Source organism: Leptidea sinapis, chromosome 14 (genome assembly GCF_905404315.1).
Source record: "Leptidea sinapis chromosome 14, ilLepSina1.1, whole genome shotgun sequence".
Classification (NCBI taxonomy): Eukaryota; Metazoa; Arthropoda; class Insecta; order Lepidoptera; family Pieridae; genus Leptidea; species Leptidea sinapis.
The window spans coordinates 909,404-929,457 of NC_066278.1; the positions used below are offsets into that span (position 1 = coordinate 909,404).

Below are 20,054 nucleotides of genomic sequence, written 5' to 3' on the forward strand. Positions count from 1 at the left end.
CACATTGTTTTTATTTTGATGATATAATCAATTGAAGTTTTAATAAGTTCCAACACTGAAAATTAACCAGGGAAATAGTTATCATCTTTATCGTCGATATTTTTAATGTCTTTCGCGTCAATTCGGGGCTTGTGCTCTGATGTTGTGATTCTCATTAAATACTTTTCTCCGTTCGGAGATTCTTCCTCGTCGCGATTGAACAAACGGTTTTTTGGATTGACGGACTCAATATTCGTAACTCCGGCTTTGTCCAATTTCACGCGGGACATTTTATCGTCATGTTTGTCTTTGCCTTCCTTGCCAGCGGTCATGATCATGACTTGTGGTGTGCTCATGGCGGTCATGTGTTCCTTGAGACACTGCTGAAGTATGTGCAGAAAAAATAAGAATGCCAATAGTGTTAATGCGGACATTGCAGCGTTGCTTTTATGGCCGCCCCCGGTGTGATGGCTGTAACAGAAACAATACTAGTTTGAGTTTTGTCTTCACACAATTGCTAGCCTTTTTGGTTGTTGCACATACAACCGCTAAGGACGTTGTACTGTTTTTGTGCAACTCCCGTGTTTCTAGTACAGATATATCAAATGATTAATGATACGTCGGCTTGATAATTTTCATCATCATTGAAACCCCCGTAATCCCCAAACACAATACGCTGTGAAATGAGGATTGCCCGGTTGTGGACTCCTAACTCTCACGACGTAATAAAAAGCTGAAGAAATCATTTGGAAAAAATGAAAATGTATAATTTATTTTAATTGACTGTATTTCATAAATTCATGTAATAGTTATTGCTTAGAATGGCCATTTCACATTAAAAGGATAGATCCCCACAGAAATGTTGCAGAAGGAAGAAATGCTAAAAAACCTTAGATCATTTATACGTCTAGATAGAGTGAAACTTCGAAAAAATTGAGGTTGACAGTTAACCTCTATTTTGATCAATGCACGCACACTAACACAAAGTGACATGCAAATCGCGAGTGTGACGTAGCTTGTCGCGCACACTAAAGTAATAAACCTGGACTGTTCTCATCGGTTGTCTAGCAGCAAGAGGGTTTATCTAGACGTATAAATTATCTAAGAAAAAAACAATAATAAATCTTGTGGGCCCGTGGCCACGCCTCTTTGAAGGACCCCCAAGTTTAGTGATATAAAAACAACTTACTGTTTCATTGAAGCGCCGTAGCCATGGGAAGGGGATGGAGTTTCATACGTGTAATAAAAGTGTTGATCGTGTGTAGTCGGATACTCTGAAAACCTATTGATAAGTGATTAATTAGCATTCATTTTTTACACTTAAAACAAAACTACATTATATCTTTATTATTATACTACTAGCTTGATACCCGCGACTTCGTCCGTGTACACACATGACTAAGCACGTAGTACTTGTAAAATACTTTATTTCTTAACAAAACTTAAGATTTATCGTTCACAAAAAATTTGTTTTCAAATTTTATTTGTGCTAAAATTAAGTTTATATTTCATCTGCTGAGAAAGTATTCCGAGCATTTTCATATTTATTCAACCGTTTAAACCTTCCCTGGACTGCCACAAATAATTCAAGACCAAAATTAGCCAAATCGGTCCAGCCGTTCTCGAGTTTTAGCGTGACTAACGAACAGCAATTCATATTTATATATATAGATAACTAACTTCTATCATAGATACTTAGCTCTAGAAAAGGATTAATATTGTATACAACGTTGGCTTCCTTTATTATAATCTAAGTTAGGGGTATGCATAGTATTGTTAGTTCAGTTATGAATGACAATCAGTTACACCCCATTAAAAATGAATATCTGGACGACCGAGCCTTGCTCGGATTTTTAAGATTGTACAAAACTTGAACAAAAAAGAACTTATACGACATCTGGATTTAGAACCGGGTTTTCTGCTTTCCGGATCACCCAATGAGCTTTTATAGTCTTGTATACAGGATGTCCCAAAGTTATGGGACATGAAGGGAAAGTACCTTAAATATCGTAGATAGGGGTATTTTACTGAAAGTAGACTATGTTATTTTTAAAAGTTAGTAATTATGCCATCAAAGATTTTCTAAAAATTACTTGCCTTCAGTAAAATACCCAATCTACGATATTTAAGGTACTTTCCCTTCATGTCCCATAACTTTGGGACCCTGTATAGTGGCGAAATTTACCTTTGTATTCTAATGTTATTGTAGGTGTTTCTCATTAAAACACGGATAAAACTATATTTTTTAAAATTTAAACTTAGCTTGTCGATTTCTCGCCTCCAAATCAGGTCTGGTAAAACGGCGACGTAAAATTTGCGAGATTGAAAAAAAAAAACACCGAAATTTGTTGCTTTTTTTTTGCTAATTAGTTGCTAAAAAATTAATTTTTTTGCTCTAACCGATCGCAAAAAATTGGCAATCGGGAAACGCCTACTATTTGGTTCTGGCACTCGCCGGCCGCTGCCGCGGCACGCTACGCGCGGCTCGTGCGTATTTTAAACTGTTCTAACGTTCTTAACGATTATAGTGCTATCACTCTTATTACAACGTAATACACAGTTTTTAAAGAAAAACCAAAATAAAAGTCGACCCTTCCCGCCTCTACCTGTTTTTATTTTGTTGCTGACACTCCCTGCTAAAACAAGCTGCACTGTGAGGAGCAACAAATTTTCACTATAGTTTTTCGTTATCGTTTTTCGTAAATCGTTAGTTAAAATCATTTATTTTTTATTTTTCTTCTTCTTAGCATCTTTCAGCAACAAATTGACCCCTATTTGCTTGATTGATCAGTCTACATTCAGTGATTCCGACGCTATCTTAATGTAAAGTTAGCGTTATTGCCGATTTTTTGCGATCGGTTAGAGAAAAAAAATAAATTTTTTAGCAACTATTAGCAACAAAAAAGCAGCAAATTTCGGTGTTTTTTTTTTCAATTTCGCTAAATTTACGTAGCCATTTTTTTGACCTCCCCAAATCTACCTGTATTCTAAATTTCATGAAAATCGTTGGAGCCCTTTCCGAGATTGAGATTATATACTATCATATATATATATATAATATCCGGATGACCGAGCCTTGCTCGGATTTTTAAGAATGTACAAAACTTGAAAAAAAAAAATAGGACATCTGGATTCGAACCGGGGTCTTCTGCTTTCCGGATCACCCAATGTCCCATCTGAGCTATAATAGTCTTGTATATAGTGGCGAAATTTACCTTTGTATTCTAATGTTATTGTAGCTGTTTCTCATTCAAACATGGATAAAACCATTTTTTTTAAATTGAAACCTAGCTAGATCGATTTATCACCCCCGAAATCCCCTGCATACTTAATTTTATGAAAATCGTTGGAGCCGTTTCCGAGATTCAGATTATATATATATATATATATATATATATATATACAAGAATTGCTCGTTTAAAGATATAAGATATATATATTAACTGACATAGATACGGCGCGACTAGTATACTCAACACTACTAGTCGGTTGGGACGAGTTAGTAAGTTGGGCGATGTATATGCTTATACAATATGATCCCAGAAAATGTACAAAACAAATGTGTCACGAAATTTAAAAGAATTGTTAAAAAACGTTTGTGTGGGAAAGGTTACTATAGCATAAACGATTTTCTTAATGACACCACGGACTGGGAATAAAGCGAACATCCTCAGGCTCTTTAATTATAAATGTTTATTTTACGATATCACATTGTAATCAATATTTTTATATAAAAAAAAATCCCGCATATTCTTGCGCCCATTCTTCTGAGGCAGTCTCTTTTGAATGGGTGGTAGTTTTTGACGTTCAATAAGTGATTTTGAATAAAAATGTTTGAATTTATATTATATATATATTCGAATTCAATATGCAAATAAAATAATTGCTCGTTTAATAATCTAAGATATATTTCTTATAATTGTCAAAGTTTTGAGATTTTAGCATAAGAATACTCTGTTATATATTTTTGATTAAATTTGGTAACTTTACACTTAAGGCCGCCATGGTTATTTTTCAGAAGGTGTCGCATTATTTTGAGAACTTGTTACACTATATTTTGTAATAAAATCCCGTAGTATTATCTGGATTCTAAAAACATTTTAATTTATTTGTCTTTTGTAATAATTTTATTTATATAGATATTGTAATTGGCAAACTGGACGTATAATAATGCAACACAAGATAAAAATGTTTAAAAAACCTAACCTTATAGGATTTTAACATCTATTCTAAAGGTCAGAAATAGTTCTTGTTGACTCCTTCCCTTTTACGCACAACTTGCTATCACTATTGCCACCAGATTAAAAACTGAGGACATTTTTCACTGCAACCAAGTCTGTTGAACGTTTGAAAAGGAACCACAGCAATATATTTTCAGTAATCGCACAATCATTTCCATATTTTGGGCACTTGCCGTGCTTAGGCACGAGAGGTACAAACTTCTACAACTCATCATGATGGGAAAAGTTGCCGGAAGAAGAGGCGTAGGTCGCAGAAAAAAGTCTTGGCTGCGCAACATCCGAGAGTGGACTGGCATCGTCTTGCGATGGATAATCAATTGAAACTACAAAGCTGACCGCCAACCTTCGCTAGTCGGAGATGCACGCGAAGAAGAAGAATCGCACAAGGTCTACGCTTTACAAGGAAATCCGCTTTAAACTTGAAATGTCAACTATCTCTAAACAAATATAACGGTACAAAAGAAAATACAAAGATTATCTTACTGCACACCCTAACCCTATCACCAAAATGCTAATCTGACCCAGTATTGGTTTAAAAGTCCAAATGTGGTGCCTCTATCAACAAACCGTATTGGGCCTATAATCTTAACCGCCACATGCACTACAACACATTTTATTTTAGCCTAGCGATGCCAAACCATAAAACCAAAAAAAAAGTTGAATACTCGCAAATTGAAACATATATTCTGGGCAAATTGAAGCATTTCGTGCTTAAACGAATATTAATAATGCTATCTTTGAAGAATTGTGCATTTTTAATCGGGTTTATTTTGGATTGCCTTTATGTCACAGGAGTCTGATGCTGAAGACAAAGATGTTGGTGGAGACATATTAACAGTATCTTTAATACCCCATAAGTTCTAATAAATAAAGTACCTGGTTGACTGACCTATCAGTGTATGTTTGCTGCTGCATAAAAAAGTTTGAGAAGAGACAGATATCTGGTAAAAAATGTTTAAGAAGAGACAGATATCTGGTAAACGGGTTTTCCAAGAGATCCCACGTGGTCAGTTTCATCTAAATTCTAAATCGATACAGCTGTTTCCGAGCAAAACGAAAATAATGCTATTTAGCTGAGTTGCCCTTTTAATAGTTCCAAGTTAAATAAGTAAGGAAACGGGTATCGGATGATTATCACGAGTTAAGTGACACTTGCAAGATTAATGTAATTACCTTCATCTCCAGAAAATAAATATTATATGATAGGTATGTTACTACTTCTACCTACGCTAGGCTTGTTTTATTAAGTAAGTAACTAATTTTTGTATGAATTGCAAACGGGGCTTGGACTTAGGTGCTCCCATCGTGATGATGTTGAGACAATTCAACTGATGTGAAATCTACAAAATAAGTCTACAAATGAAAAATCATATCTATATATTTAAGTAAGACTGCGTGCCGGGTAAAAGTTTAAGTAGTAAAGTGCAGTTTTATCTGTTATCGAATATGACGGGCGAAGGAATTTTTGCATGAGGTGCCCATTAAGTATCAACACCTAATTATATTAATATTTTTTATAAAAATGGGACATGTTGTCAAATGAGACAGTTGAGGAACTTTAGTAACACAACTTACCTTTGAGACATTTGCTTCGGTGGCATTCCCATCTGTGTTAGAACGTTCTCCATCACGCTACCTCCAGTGTATAACAATAGTAATGTCACGGGGAGACTGAGCTCTGAAATGCGCATGCGCATCCCATACCAATGACGATTGTCATGTTATTATTATGCTCTACTTCTGTTGTTATGCTTCAGATGTGCAAAGAATGGGACTAACGGAATCACCACTTTAACACCCAATTGATGTTAGAACTGTAGAGAGTGTTGCAAATAAAACTTAGTATATTTTTATTTTAAATTATTTATTTTACAATCACAATCATACAGGACGTCCTCAATCATACCAATCACAAAAATATTCACAATATCTTAGGCTACGAGGTGATATAAATTATTAACCATATCACACATACAAACTCAGTCGTTACGATTAAAATGTGGCAGATTTACGAGTTGGTAAATCTATGCCAATTTTATTTGCTGGACGGATTCTACTGGGGAACATTTCAGTTAAAATGCCTATTTATTACATCTAGAATAAGTTAAATAAATTATTAAATAAATAAATTAAGGGGGAATTGAAGTCCTTAAGCGACGGGGAAAGATCACTGCACAGTATTCACACTCCATACAAAATGATGAATTTTGAGAAAACGATACGAGATATATTGGCCAATTTGAGATTAATGTTCAAAGGCACTGAAACTTTTATGTGTTCGGTTACACCTCGTTACATTCGAGGTATAATTGACGGCAATCGATTCCGGAGCGGCCGCGACGTCCTGCCTCGTAGAACTGGTTAAAAGTGCCCGCCGACTGCCTTTCTAGCACGAAACTGGCAGCGTACCTGTTACCAATAATGTAAAATCAAACTTCAAATAAAAGAACGGCGTGTGTTTAAACTACACGCCAAACATGAAAACTTATTATTAGTCGAGATTAATCGCAAAGATATAAAGTCAAATAAGTTTTCGCTTCAATATATAGTCCGTTACATGTGGCTCAAATAGTTAAAAGGCTATTTTATGGAACTGAAGATGAAAATGCAACTCACGTTCCAAGTTGACAGAAGACGCTCTTAGGCCCGATGTCAGAAGAGCATTCGCTATTTGCGTCACACACGTATTTCTGGAGGCACTTGTCGTCGTTAGTTCCGAAGGATTTTACGTATGTCTTCATCATCGCGATACCGGCAAGTGCTGCATCACTGACCGAGTCTTTGCGGCCCATTGAGCGCGCCGCCAGCGACCGATGCGAGAATGATGTCTTCAATGCATCGAGAAGGTTGACGACGATGTTGATAAACTAAAAAATGGAAGATACTATCAAAAAGCAAGCTCTGGGATAGAAATTGAAATAACTGCGAGCTAATATAAATATTTGCACAGAAAATATTATATGAATACTGTATGTGGTTGGAATTATTAAGGGAATAGGAAGGAAAGGTCGCGTACCTCTCCAGCTTGCTTTGCCATGGAGGCGACTTGGTCGGGATCTTTTGCACCGAGCACCGTCGACAGAACCGCAGCCAAAATACTCTGAAGCAAGCGAGAAGCGATACCGTCTCCATAACCAAAATTTACTAATTATATACAATTAAAAAATTACCTCAAGTGACTAATAAATACCTTTGTCTAAATATTAAAGGCTTTATCGAATCGGATTTTGGACTCCGTATAACTTGAGGTGAGTTATGAGGTGCTCTACAGTTTGTGTCTCGGTATATATAGGTATATAAAATTAATGCTATATAAAATATTAAGTGAATATCTACACAAATGTTAGTGGATAAGTATAAATATGTATATTAAATCGTCTTCGAAAATATGCTCTTTACAATAAACTGCTTAAATCAATATTTGTTTTATAACTAATTCATGCGTATGGGTTTCTTTAAAACAGTTACCTGCATTGGCGAAGAGCCGTTGTCGACTTTATCGATACCGTCGTTTGAGGCTCCTCCGCCTAGTAAAGCGGTGAGAATCTTCAGTCCCATGGTCAAAAGATTTGCCCATGGGGATGGCGCTACGGATTCCGTGTCAATGTTGTCACTCTTGTTTGGCCCGGTTGTGGCAGGATTGAAAAGCATTTGCATAACCATTCCTGAAAATTATTACATCGCTGTTGAAAAGTTGACCTTACACTAGGGAATGGTCTTAAAGCGACATTTTATATATATTACGTCAACTTATAAATATCAAATTACTAACCTAACATGTTAGACCAGGAGAATCCGCCATCTGATATTGAATTGTTTTGTATTTCGTCAATGTCGTCTAGCGCTACTTTCTTCAGCGCATTTGGTTTTTCGGCGAATTTACGTTCTTGGGCAATTTGTTCGTTTGGTAGAGGTAATGAGTTACTATAATATTGTGGATTTTGTGTCCGCACATTGCTTGTAGCCTTAAAAATAAAACATTTGTAAATAAATATTTACCTTCATTATTATTATAATTATGTTCATCGCTGAATTTATATTAAAAATTTATTGTTTATTATTTTATTCTAATACTTAAAGTCTTTAAAAATTGAATTATTCACCCAATATTTTTATTATTTTTTATTAATTTGAAACAATAAAATAATGATTACACGATGTAGCATTATTATCACTAGATACCCTTCATTTATCGTAAAATAGCAGGAGTTCTAAAAAATTTCCCTTTTGCATTAAAAATATTTACAAGATTTGCAAAAATTGCATACCTGTGATATGAGTGGTGCATGCTGTGGATATGCCAACGTGTGAAGTATAGCTGATGAACTAATAAGGGCCAACAATGCCCAACCTGTCACCTTTGGATGCATCCTGCGAACAATCGACTACGGTAAGTAATGGTTCTAAGGTAAATAATTATAAAATTATCAATTACTTATTGAATTTGAATTTCTAAAGTAAATAATTATAAAATGTTCACGAGTCAAGTTCTTAGAGTGCTGTCTCAGTGGACGTCGATTAGAAAGTGTTCTGATGAGCGATTCGCGCGGATTGATTGCCTGTGTTTGGAGTTGCTCATAGAAAGTGGCCCCTCACGGTGCGCCGACTACATGAGGACGTCGAGACTAATTAGGGGACGTAGGTACAATTAAAATAATAACACAAGTTGAATCATTAAAATAAATGCGTGTAACGTTAGAAGGGAAATGGGTTTCTAAGCGAAGTGGAACAAAATTGCATATCGATTATATTAACGAGACATCTCGAGATATGCGTGCGCCCATCCGATATCCGGTTGGAAGTGTGTTAGCGGTTTGACCGACATGAATACGGGTGACCTGGTCTTCGCTAACTGTAGTTCGTATGTCAACTCGCACCTGACTTAATAAGGTGCTAGTTATATAAATTGACTCAAATATTCAGTTCTAACGGTCGCTGCAGCGAAATGGTCCACTTTCTTTGACCGATTTATTATATTTACACAATATTTCCCATCTTTCTCCTATGTTATAACATAGAGAACGCTGCGTTGATGTTTTGAGCAGCAAGTCTCGTAAAACCGGTTGTCGGTGACTCGTCGAAGTAGAAATCACTACAAGCTACTAATGCTAACATATTCAGGTACAGTACAGGCGAGTTGCAAGTATCGCATAAGATTTATGAAATTGCCTCGTTTACGAGCTTTCCCAAAAACACAATGCATCATTTCTTCAACATTCTTGAGGCATTACGCTTGCGTTTTGTAGGAGAAAGCAGGAAACGCATTGATGTATCAATGGTATTATTAACATTGCTTTTTTAAAGTTGTAAGATAAAATTACATTTTTGGTTTATTGATGCCTGCGTAAATTTCAACGCCGTAAAGTTTTTAAAGAAAGTGACACTGCTTTCTGGTTAATGTAATGTGCCGTCAACCGTTCGGCCTAGTAACCTTGTACTCGGGCGCAGCGTAGTAATTTGAAATTTTACTTTCTGTTTATCTCTATCGTGTTTATGTCTAGATACTTATCGATAGTATAATATGAAGTGTCTATTAAATTCAACGAAAAAAAAAATTACAGTTTTTAGGACAAAAAATTGGATTTTGAGTTAAAAATCTGCGTTATCTTGAAACCAATCTGATGCTTACTTTTACCTTTTAATAGTATTAAGTTTGTACATTCCTTAAATATACCTACAATTTTATTTGTTATGCTACTCCGAAACGGCTTGATCGATTTATATGAAGTTTTATATGTAAGTGTATTTGGTAGATCTGAGAATCGTTCGTAATCTATTTTTATACCCCGAATTTTTCTTTGCAATTTTTATTATTTATACGGCTATTCAACGTTTGCCGGGTCCGCTAGTATTAAATAAAAATCTGCTATTCATAAATGTGTGTGTGTCTGAAAGTAAAATGTGTTTGTTTCAAATATGGGATATATACTTTTTTTTTCCGTCGGACAGAAAGAAAGTACCGAATTTTCTGGCTTTCAGTTCTTATTTTGGTCACAGGAATGTATGTATAAAATATAATTATTTAACCCATACCTGCTGTGCTTATTTTGATGTGGCTTGTCAAGTTACATAAATTCTAATCTAATAAGAATAAGGCAAGACATTGCTTACCGTTTTCGGGGTGAGTAAATTTACGTATGACAATATTCTGTGCTATTTATCATTCGCAATGATTGATAATTTAATCATAATTGATAGTTTATCAATCATGTAAGGTGAAAGCATATTATATCTACCAAATAGAGCCACTTGCGTGTACGTGTATTGTGTCGTGCAAGGTTACTGCCGCGACACTGGCTTGGTTAGATCAAACGTCATTACCGCGTAATGATATACTTTCAACGGATAGGTACGACTCGTGAAATCGGAACCGAGATTTTTAACTTTCATAGTCGGGATTCCATTTAAAAAATACAAAATACATATGTTTCGACTTTTCCGACTGTTTGATAGGATTAATTGTGGTTTTTGGATACTACAAAATATGACTTATAAATGCTATGATATGATTTCTTAGATAATTTGATTTACTTTATATTCGACAAGCCGGCTTCATGAAGACTAATCCGATATTTGAGTAGTAGTGGTAGTCCTACCTAAATTTAAAATATGTCATTTGGCTCAGATGACAGTGACAGATGACAGTGTATATAAGTATATCTAATATATCACATAATATTAAGGTTTAGTCATAAGATTATGTCATAAGATTTCTCCTCAATGTGTTCTCTCCAAGTTAGTAAATTATTAGATATTAAAATATCTTAACTTAAAAGTTAAAACCGTTTATTTTTGACTAAATTGGGTTGTAAATAATTATTATTATGACATTCGACTATTATTCATTCGACAATATTGCTGTTTGATTTTCTTTGGAAATCAATGTCTTATAATACTAGCAAGAATGCCGTCAATATTTAAAAATATACATGAAAATACTGCAAGTAAATATGTAAACATCACAGTTTATTTTTTTCTAGTTTCTCCGCATTAAAAGCGGTCACTCTGAATGTCTGTCAGCTTTCTAAAACTGCGATCGAGCCTATTTGTGATTCAACTTGCCTCACTATGCGTGTGAGGTACGCGGATATATATAGCGTTATTATTCGCTAAGTTGCAATCGTCGTTACGTCTTTTACGATGTAATTGTAAATATCTATTTATTGTATAATTTTTAAAGTACACGATTCCAGTAAAACGTACGTTATAAAAAGAGTCTTTTCATGAGAAACTATCTTATACGACAAATTAAATTTGAAAACCAAATTTTATGAACGATGCGGGACTCGAACGGTTGGCTCAGTTGGAAAGAGCGCTCGCACGGAACGCGAGAGGTCGCGGGTTCGAGTCCCGCATCGTTCACAAAATTTTGTTTTCAAATTTTATTTGTGTATTAATCCCAGAAGTGAGGGTTATCACTTATACCATGTACTTATATCACTTATATTTTATCATAATCATAACAAATTATCTTAAACGAATAAAAATCTAAGTTAAATATCATAGTTAAGAAATGATATTGGCAGAATTTGGTCTTTTTATGCATGCATTATGTGCGTATTGCCAGCAATGAAGCTATGAGAATATAAATACAAATTCCAATTATAGTGCAGTTTTATTTGGATCAACAGTTTTACTGCAAGATGAAAGCACGCGATGTACCACTAACACAAGCGATACAATATGTCGTGTGCGCCTCAAACCGTTACGCTGCACCGATGTTCTCGATTAGATCCAACGGTTATTCGAGAACTGAATTGAACATGACCATAGACGATATAGAACTATCGCCGCTAGAGCAACAATCGACCGGTGTAATTATGTATATCATCGCAGGCGTGCCAACACGTGCGCATCGCCTTTCGTGATTCGGCTGACCACTATTTCCTTTTTAATGAAAGCTGATTTTGTATTTGCTGAACGTTAATTGCTTAACTTACTGGTTGGTTAAGAAAAATGTTCTAAAACTAGAACAATAACCCCCTAATTCATAATAGTCTGCTAACTTAAAGCATTGCTAATTCTCACTCTGTCTTCTTCTATTGACCTAAGTCAGAATGAGTAAACACATTCCTAAGCGGCTGTTTAAAGTTAGCGGACCATTATGAATAAGGGGTTACAGTTTAAATAAAAACCCATTACTATGTAGAAATAATTTTATATACTTATGGAGAATTTGCAGCATAGGGAGTCTCTTATCTATGGTTTATTTTCTTCTTAATAAGGTAAAAACAGCATTTAAGTAAATTATTAAGTATTGTATTAAGTACTAGTGTCGATATTTTTTTTCAAATCATGAAGATCCCGGTTTAGGACCTACAAGGAAGAAATATTGTAAATTATCATCGCTTCAAATAAATCTGGCGTCTTGAAATGGGTGAAAAATTAAAAAAGTCGATCTAATAATCGAATGTAATATAATGCGTATAGAAATAAAACGTTACGAAACTCTTTGAAGTTCATATAATAATATCGTTTAATTAAAATACTTCAAAAGCAGCGGGCTTTCTCTTTAACAGATCATAAGCATGGAATCTCGTTCTTCATGCAGGATGTAGGTAAGAGTAATAACCTATAATTTTTGTATTGAGGTGTTACTTAACTGCGCTCGCGCCGGTGAATGACTGGCCCTCTCACAGCGTCACGACTTTCACTTGAGTTTTTGGGCATTAATAAAAACGACAATGATCCCTCAAATGAGTTACCTGTTGAGCTTGGAGAGATAAGACTTTTTGAATGATTGATGAATATTTAGGAGGAATGAATGATAAGGTTTCGTTTGACCGATTTTTATTATTAATATATAGGTATATTATTTTGAAATGAATTGGTAGTTTAAAACTAGTGAAATTACTGGGCAAATGAGACTTGATAACTTATGTCTCAAGGTGGCGAGCGCAGTTGTTTTGCCACTCAGAATATTGAGGTTTTTTCAATAATCCTGAGCGGCACTGCATTGTAATGGGCAGGGCGTATCAATTACCATCAGCTGAACGTCTCGTCCCGTTATTTTATAAATAAAAAATAAACATAAGAATGTTCCCGTTGGGTTTTATTGCGCCCCTTCTCATGAGGCATAAATTTTTCATTGGGTGGATAGTTTTTGACGTTTATTAAGTGATCTAAAAATTCTATTTTGAATGAATTTTTTTTAAAAGTACGTTAGTTTTAACAGATAATTTCTTATAAAACAAGCAGTCTTGATAGTAATGTAACCTAAAACTAATTGGAAGTCATGTTTAATAACTTTGGGTTTCCGAATATGTTTTTTTACATATCAAACCTCTGCCTACCTACTTGTTAAATGTTAGAGGGTTGAATGCTTTACAGGTATAGCTAATCTGCACAAACATTGTATCTTGGTACATAAATAATTCAGTTCTTACTTTGATTAATTGTAAAGTTAAAATCTCCATGTTGATATAATGCTAATACCTACAACCTATCACTAACTACACAACGATAGCTTTAAAAGTATGATAAATACAAGTCCACTTTCCAATGCGCGTTGGTAAACATCTGAGAGGAACTTTCATGCATGCGCCAGAGAGACCACTCTCAATGTATCCATCTTTAATTATCAAAATATCGTTTGAAAAAACTAGTTGGGCATGGCCACGACAAAAATGATTCAACTTTGTACGTTAGTTAGGTACGTTTATTTTACACAAAAATTAATTTGTATTAAAGTGAAAATAGTTATTGATTGTGGATTTTTTTGTATAAAGCAATATATTGCTTATAAGCCTAAAATTACATAAATATTGATAATAACGATGAAAAGACCGTATAACAATTAAGAATAGAAATATAGCCTGAAATACTGTTTAGCAATAGCAGTTAGTCACTATTTGCTGGCAAAGCCTATGGAATATAATCGAGTTCTACGTCCCGAATCCAAAAATTGTTCCCTTGCGGAACTGACGACGCCATGCATCTATGATGATAATAAAAATCCAAGCATTTATTTATGATTGATCATCATGAGCACTTATGCTGCTTCCTGGCCAGAGGTCAAGACCAAGGTAGGACTTAAAAATTCACAATAGCTTCAAAACGATAAGAGTAGACCTTTTCAAAACTAAATAATATCCCATTTGGCATTACTGCTCGACAAATTCCCTCGTGCAGGTATATAATTGGTAGAATTTAGGACGCAAAACGCACAATGCCCTTGTCGCTATCTTAATAGAAAGAAAATAATAAAATACAGAAATTGTTTAATTGATGGGACTATCATGGAAATTCCAAATACATCAACTGTCAGAAGATCAACTAGAAAACTTGTTGCCGTCTTTGAAACCCTTCACAATATTGCTGATTTCACTTTTGTGAGAAATTTTTACTCTGCTCTTTCAAAAAGTACAGTAAAAAAAATAAACAATGTAGGTAACATTATCTCTCAAAAGCGTTGGAATTTAAAAGTTCAAACACCATTTTAAAAGTTTATGATTGACTATTGAAAAATGAAAAAATGGTCTCAAATTCTTTTTTGGCAATAAAATATGAAAAGTTAATAGCAGTATTTTATGAAAATAGTTGAAAGAAGCTACCTTATAATAAACTTTTGTTGGTTAAACTAATAATAAGGATGCGCCATCTATTGTTATTTAAAAAATTAAATAAAATCGTTACCTTTTTGTGGATTAAAACATTTATATATTTATTTAATTAAAATATTTATTTATACTAATTTCTACTCTAATGTTACTATCGAGCTGAGCAAGCTTTGTTAGACGTTGTAATTAGTAAACCCTTTCAGTATATAACCGTGAATTATTCAACAAATATGATGTCCTATCAATTATGTATAATTAGACAACTGTTCCTAAGGGACATTAATTCAGTTCAACATAGCAGTCTTTAAACTTTAAAAACTTAAAATTTCAATGCTATCTCGGCTCGGCTCTATCATAAAATAAACGAAATTACTAATATCTACTTTCTAAACTGCTTTGATTGTAAAAAAAACTAAGAGTAATAATATATAAAACATATGAAAAAGTTATTTATAGTTGTAAAATTTCAGTTACACAACAAAATACAGTAAGTGCCACCGCTAAATAACAGCAACAATAATTTATATATTACTAGCTGACCCGACAGACGTTGTTCTGTAGATAATAAAAAAAATACTATTTTATAGGAATTTGAAAATAATATTTCAAAACATCAAGAATTATTTCGTAAACAGTGCTCCCTGTTGTTTTAATGAAATTGTTTCGCAGCGGAACTGTCAAACCGTGCGTCACTAAATTCTCTCATAAATAATATGTCCATACAAAACAAATATTGAAAATAAAAATAATGATGGGTCCCAAATCGAAATAAAAACTATCCTATCTCTCAAGTTGGACCAAACTGCACTCCATGAAGTAATCCCCATTAAAACCCGTTCATTAGTTTAGGAGTCAATCGCGGACAAACAATGTGTCACGTAATTTATACATATTAAGATATGCTATTAGGTACGTATAAACGTAGTATCGTCTTTGTGTATTTTTTTTTATGAAATGTGGTAAATAAACGTTTTACTACTCACTGTCGCCAATTCTACGATTTTTGAAAAGTTTGCTGTATATCCTTTTATAACTCAAGAACAGCTAGTACAATCTGACGAAATTTGTGCGTATTCATATCACCATATTTTGGGAATTAAAATATAAAATTGCCCTTTGGTACTAAAATATATTTGTTTAATAGAAGTATTTACTCTTGTTATTCTTATTGGAGGTCACAACAAACTCTGTCAAGGCATTGTGTAGTCTTGAGAAAAAATATTTCCATGTAAAAATTTGTCTCTAAAAATTGTAGTCGGGTTGGTGGCAGACCTTATGAGTGCAGACGATTTCGGGGATTGCTAGAATACGGTCTTGCGTTATCATGCAGCAATTTTGATGAAGATCTGTTGTAGGGACGGGGCTTCAAAGTGAATTCCGCCATTACTGTTCGATGTTCACACAATAGACATCTGCAGTTGCTTGACCGGATCTGAGAAAGCTGGACTTAATTACATCATTGACCACCAAACAGTTACCTTCACTTTTACACTTATCAGTTACGTATAGAATCTACGTCATCGTCACACGTCGCAATTCGCGTTAAAATGCCATCATTTCAAATTGCAACGTCTACTTTAAAAGTCGATTGAAAAAAGAATTGAAACTCAATTCTATGTTGTGCATTTTTTAAATCTAGAATGTTCTAACGGTTATGTGAAAAGAGATTGACACTGAAATCTCGCACCAACGGTTTGTTTTAATCCAAAAAGGTGATCAGTCAAATCGTCAATTTCGTACATCTCTATTGATTTTTAATAAATCTCATAACTTCCACATAACATATGCTTATCTCAATTGTATTATTCTACTGAGATAAGATTTTTGTCAGACTCACATTTTAGAATACTCTCAAGTCTCAACTTATGACCGCTCAAATATAACCTACAGATCTATACCAGGTACGACATTAAAATTATTTTTATTTATTCTTGAATGTACTTTCGAGGTTATTTTTGTATCTATAATTAGTATTTATATGCAATATTATATGTAAGTTGTCTTCTTGATACTGTTACTGTGCCTGGTCTTTTTTCAGTAGTCTCCGTAAAATATCGCATAAGCTTATGTTCAACTAACACTTTCATCCGACTGTCAATATACTTTCTGTCTATAAATGATTTGAATTTTCTTTAGTGTTAATTCCGCCAATATTTGTCTTTAAACAATTCGACACGTGTTTGGCCTCTACACGAGGCATCCTCAGGACGTGTTGTCTCGCCAAAATCTGCCATGAGTCTCGTGCCAGATTTATACAAATGATTTATATAATTATGGATTTCCGCAAAGTAACGCCTTCTTCAATCAATTTACTTTCAGTCTGTCTACATGGACAAAACCACCCTAACATTCCCTTTTCAATAAATGTCACTTCACTTAAACGATACATTATTGTATATCTAAACATTTAATTTATCTCGTAAATAGGTTCACTCCACTTGGTTCTTTTAAATGATGTACAATTCGATTTTATTTAAAACATCTGTTGTTGACTATTTCAGGTGTTCAAAGGTACATGATGTTTGTGCAAACCTAGAACTAATAATAAATACATACAGCTCATGTTCCGTTAAAATACATAATAATATTATATTTTCTGCTCTATTTATGCCAAGAGCGATAACGTGGACTGCTACAAACTTAGTACCCGTGTAAATCGGAACAACTTTGTTACTAAGTACTTAATTATCTGTGAATGAGTTTAAGATAATAGTAATTAATTGCTCACAACAGTCACGATAGCCTGTATTGTAAGCTTTTAATTTTGATCTCATTTTCATTTAAATAAATTAGGTTTTGTTTTCCTAAGTTGAATGTTATTGAAGATATGTTTTCACAAGTTTTACCTACATTTTTTAAAAGATTATCATTAATTTTATGCTAGAGGAAAAAATCTCCTCGCTCGTGCCCCTTGTCCTTGCGCCTTGATACATGACGTCATAAAAACTTTACAGGTACTTTACAGGTGTTTTACAGGTAATATGACTTATGCGAGCTTTGACTCTTCCTTACTACAATTTAATGTAAATTGGTTAAGTTAATTTTTATAATAAGTACTATATATTATTCATTTTTTTAAATATAATATATAGTATGCAATTAAATAACATTTTTATTTATTGATTTATTTACTAGCCAATTTTTACGCACGCTGACGCAAGTCGAAAATAGAAAAAAAAAACTTAAGGATCAGAACGCGTGTTAAATATTTGTTTTTGTAGTTGCGAATTATAACTGAATTATTATTTTTAATTACACAATTTTTATTTAAACAGCTTGTGAATATATTTTCTTCGAAAAAAAAATGTACCGTTCCAATCACTTAAGTATTCCAATTATATAGTTAAAAAAATATTTTAAAGGTTTGTTCGCGATGTCGGTTCATGTTTATATTGTTTTCACATTTTAGAAAGTGAAGCTTTTCATTAATATGTGAGAGGCGAGGAGTGCCGGGCCAGTGTGGACGACACTTTAATTGCTGCGGAGTGTGGTGGGCCGTCGTCTACTCGATAATATTAAATGCAACTGCAAAATAGTTTGTTTACTTATAATTATGATTACTTTACTATACTTCTGCAAAATATTTTATTTTAATAATTGTTTTATAATATACATTATGCCTCTCCCATCAAAAAATAACCTGAAATGAGGGTACTTAATATCTAGTCTTAAAAAACATAATATTTATTAAATAATAAGTAAGTCTACTTAGATCTAGTTTAAAACATTAATTTTAACAGAACTATTAACTTTAAATTTCGAACCACGAAAATTTTATGAGTAGGAATAATTATGTTTTATAGTGTTTTATCAACTACCTTAAGGTAATATCAAATCATTTAATTTGTATAATAAGTATAATCTATCTTCTCGGATAGGGACATAGTCGCAATTTCAACATCAACTTTCACTTAACAGTTTAAACTTTCTTCCGATTTATTAACATATCGGGAATTGGTTACATAAAAGTAATGCATATTTTTGTTATTTAAATGTTTGGCTATCGCTATTAATTGATTAGCCAGAATCACTGGTGAAAACAACTAGGTTTCACGCGTATAGAAATCTTTCCCGCTCAATTACTTTCACACTGGCTTTTCTCAACACGTTTTCACTCACTACAGGAAAATAGGGTAAACATCCAAATTCTTACCTTAATCTCCGAATAGGCTGTCAGAATCACTGTTATCACTCAACACTTGTCTGTTTTCCTTCAGGAAGTAATGATCACCAGTGAAAGTGCGTGTTGCTTGTGCGATGGTTTGACTTGCAATGAGTGTTGCGCCTTGAACTTCATGTATATATAGGATGACCCAGATATTAGCGGCGGTTAACTGTGCTACCTGGTCTTTAAGACTATCCATCAACTATCCCGGAGCACATAAGATTAATTGCCCCATGGGATGGTAGTAAAAGATATATTTTTTGAAGAGATTGTTGTCTTTACACACCTGTGGGCCAGCAGAGTTTGTTGTTGAGCAGAAGGCCTACCATCAACTTTTAATAAGCGATTCAATTCGAACAAGAGCACAGAGTACATTTTTTTGAATCGCCCGCTTTGACACATTAACTGTTCAGTTTAGTTTGAAATATTAACTCATGGTACGAATGAATGAACGAACTAAAACAGTTTGCGATTCAATTTCCGAATTGATTTGACGTCAACCTAAATTGGATAGCTCTAACGACATCGTGGTATGAAACAGCAAAAGCAGTTCAGTTCAGGGCGTCAATTGAATCGCAATAACAGTTCATGGTAGGCCCGCAGATTTTCCTCGTGCCTTTTTCGGAAAGAAAAGTAAAATAAGTATTTGTTATTTAAAAACAAACGCATTGAGTCTGTTTCGGATGTAATAAATTAATTGCCGTTGACTTTATCAGTAGATGACAATAGGTACCATTTTTGTAGAAGATAACTAAGATACTATGTGTTTAATTAAGAGACAGATTAAAAAAAACCATTGATTGTTACCGCTCAATACACAGTATTAATTTTCAAAAAAATTATGATAAAGTTGATGACACGAACTAACATAAGCTTGTTATGTCTGAAACTCGGTTTTCGTTTTACGAAGTATATGCTTTTACGATAGCATACAAATTACCAGAAAACGCACTAAGTACATGTATTGCGAAATCTAAGATAATATTTTAAAAAAGTTTGTGTGGAAAAAGTAACACGGTACCGACTTTCATGAAATAACTATTTTGTGTAATGGTATTTTTAACCGACTTCAAAAAGGAGGAGGTTATCAATTCGATCGGTTTTTTTTAT

The 20,054-nt window shown here is 33.8% G+C and overlaps 1 protein-coding gene across 2 annotated transcripts; it reads right to left on the reverse strand.

Annotated features, from left to right (window-relative positions):
- Positions 1-6,067: 6,067 nt before the first annotated feature.
- Positions 6,068-19,047, reverse strand: LOC126968078 (uncharacterized). Of its 2 annotated transcripts, XM_050812891.1 has the most exons (7): positions 18,933-19,047; positions 8,489-8,591; positions 7,993-8,185; positions 7,689-7,885; positions 7,237-7,320; positions 6,837-7,087; positions 6,068-6,629 (listed from the first exon to the last, which is right to left on the reverse strand). In XM_050812891.1, the coding sequence occupies exons 2-7, from the start codon at positions 8,588-8,590 to the stop codon at positions 6,503-6,505; spliced, it is 954 nt and encodes a 317-aa protein (XP_050668848.1). In that variant the 5' UTR covers position 8,591; positions 18,933-19,047; the 3' UTR covers positions 6,068-6,502. The 2 variants fall into 2 exon arrangements, with proteins under 2 accessions (XP_050668848.1, XP_050668849.1); XM_050812892.1 differs by lacking the exon at positions 7,237-7,320.
- Positions 19,048-20,054: the final 1,007 nt, after the last annotated feature.

What these genes read in the sequence shown, in the direction of transcription:
- LOC126968078 (XM_050812891.1), bottom strand. Translation starts at nt 8,590, where the DNA reads ATGCATCCAAAGGTGACAGGTTGGGCATTGTTGGCCCTTATTAGTTCA. An exon ending in ACGGCTCTTCGCCAATGCAG is followed by an intron (nt 7,321 to 7,688) that starts GTAACTGTTTTA and finishes CGCTTGCTTCAG; the next exon opens with AGTATTTTGGCTGCGGTTCT. An exon ending in TGGCAAAGCAAGCTGGAGAG is followed by an intron (nt 7,088 to 7,236) that starts GTACGCGACCTT and finishes TCCATTTTTTAG; the next exon opens with TTTATCAACATCGTCGTCAA.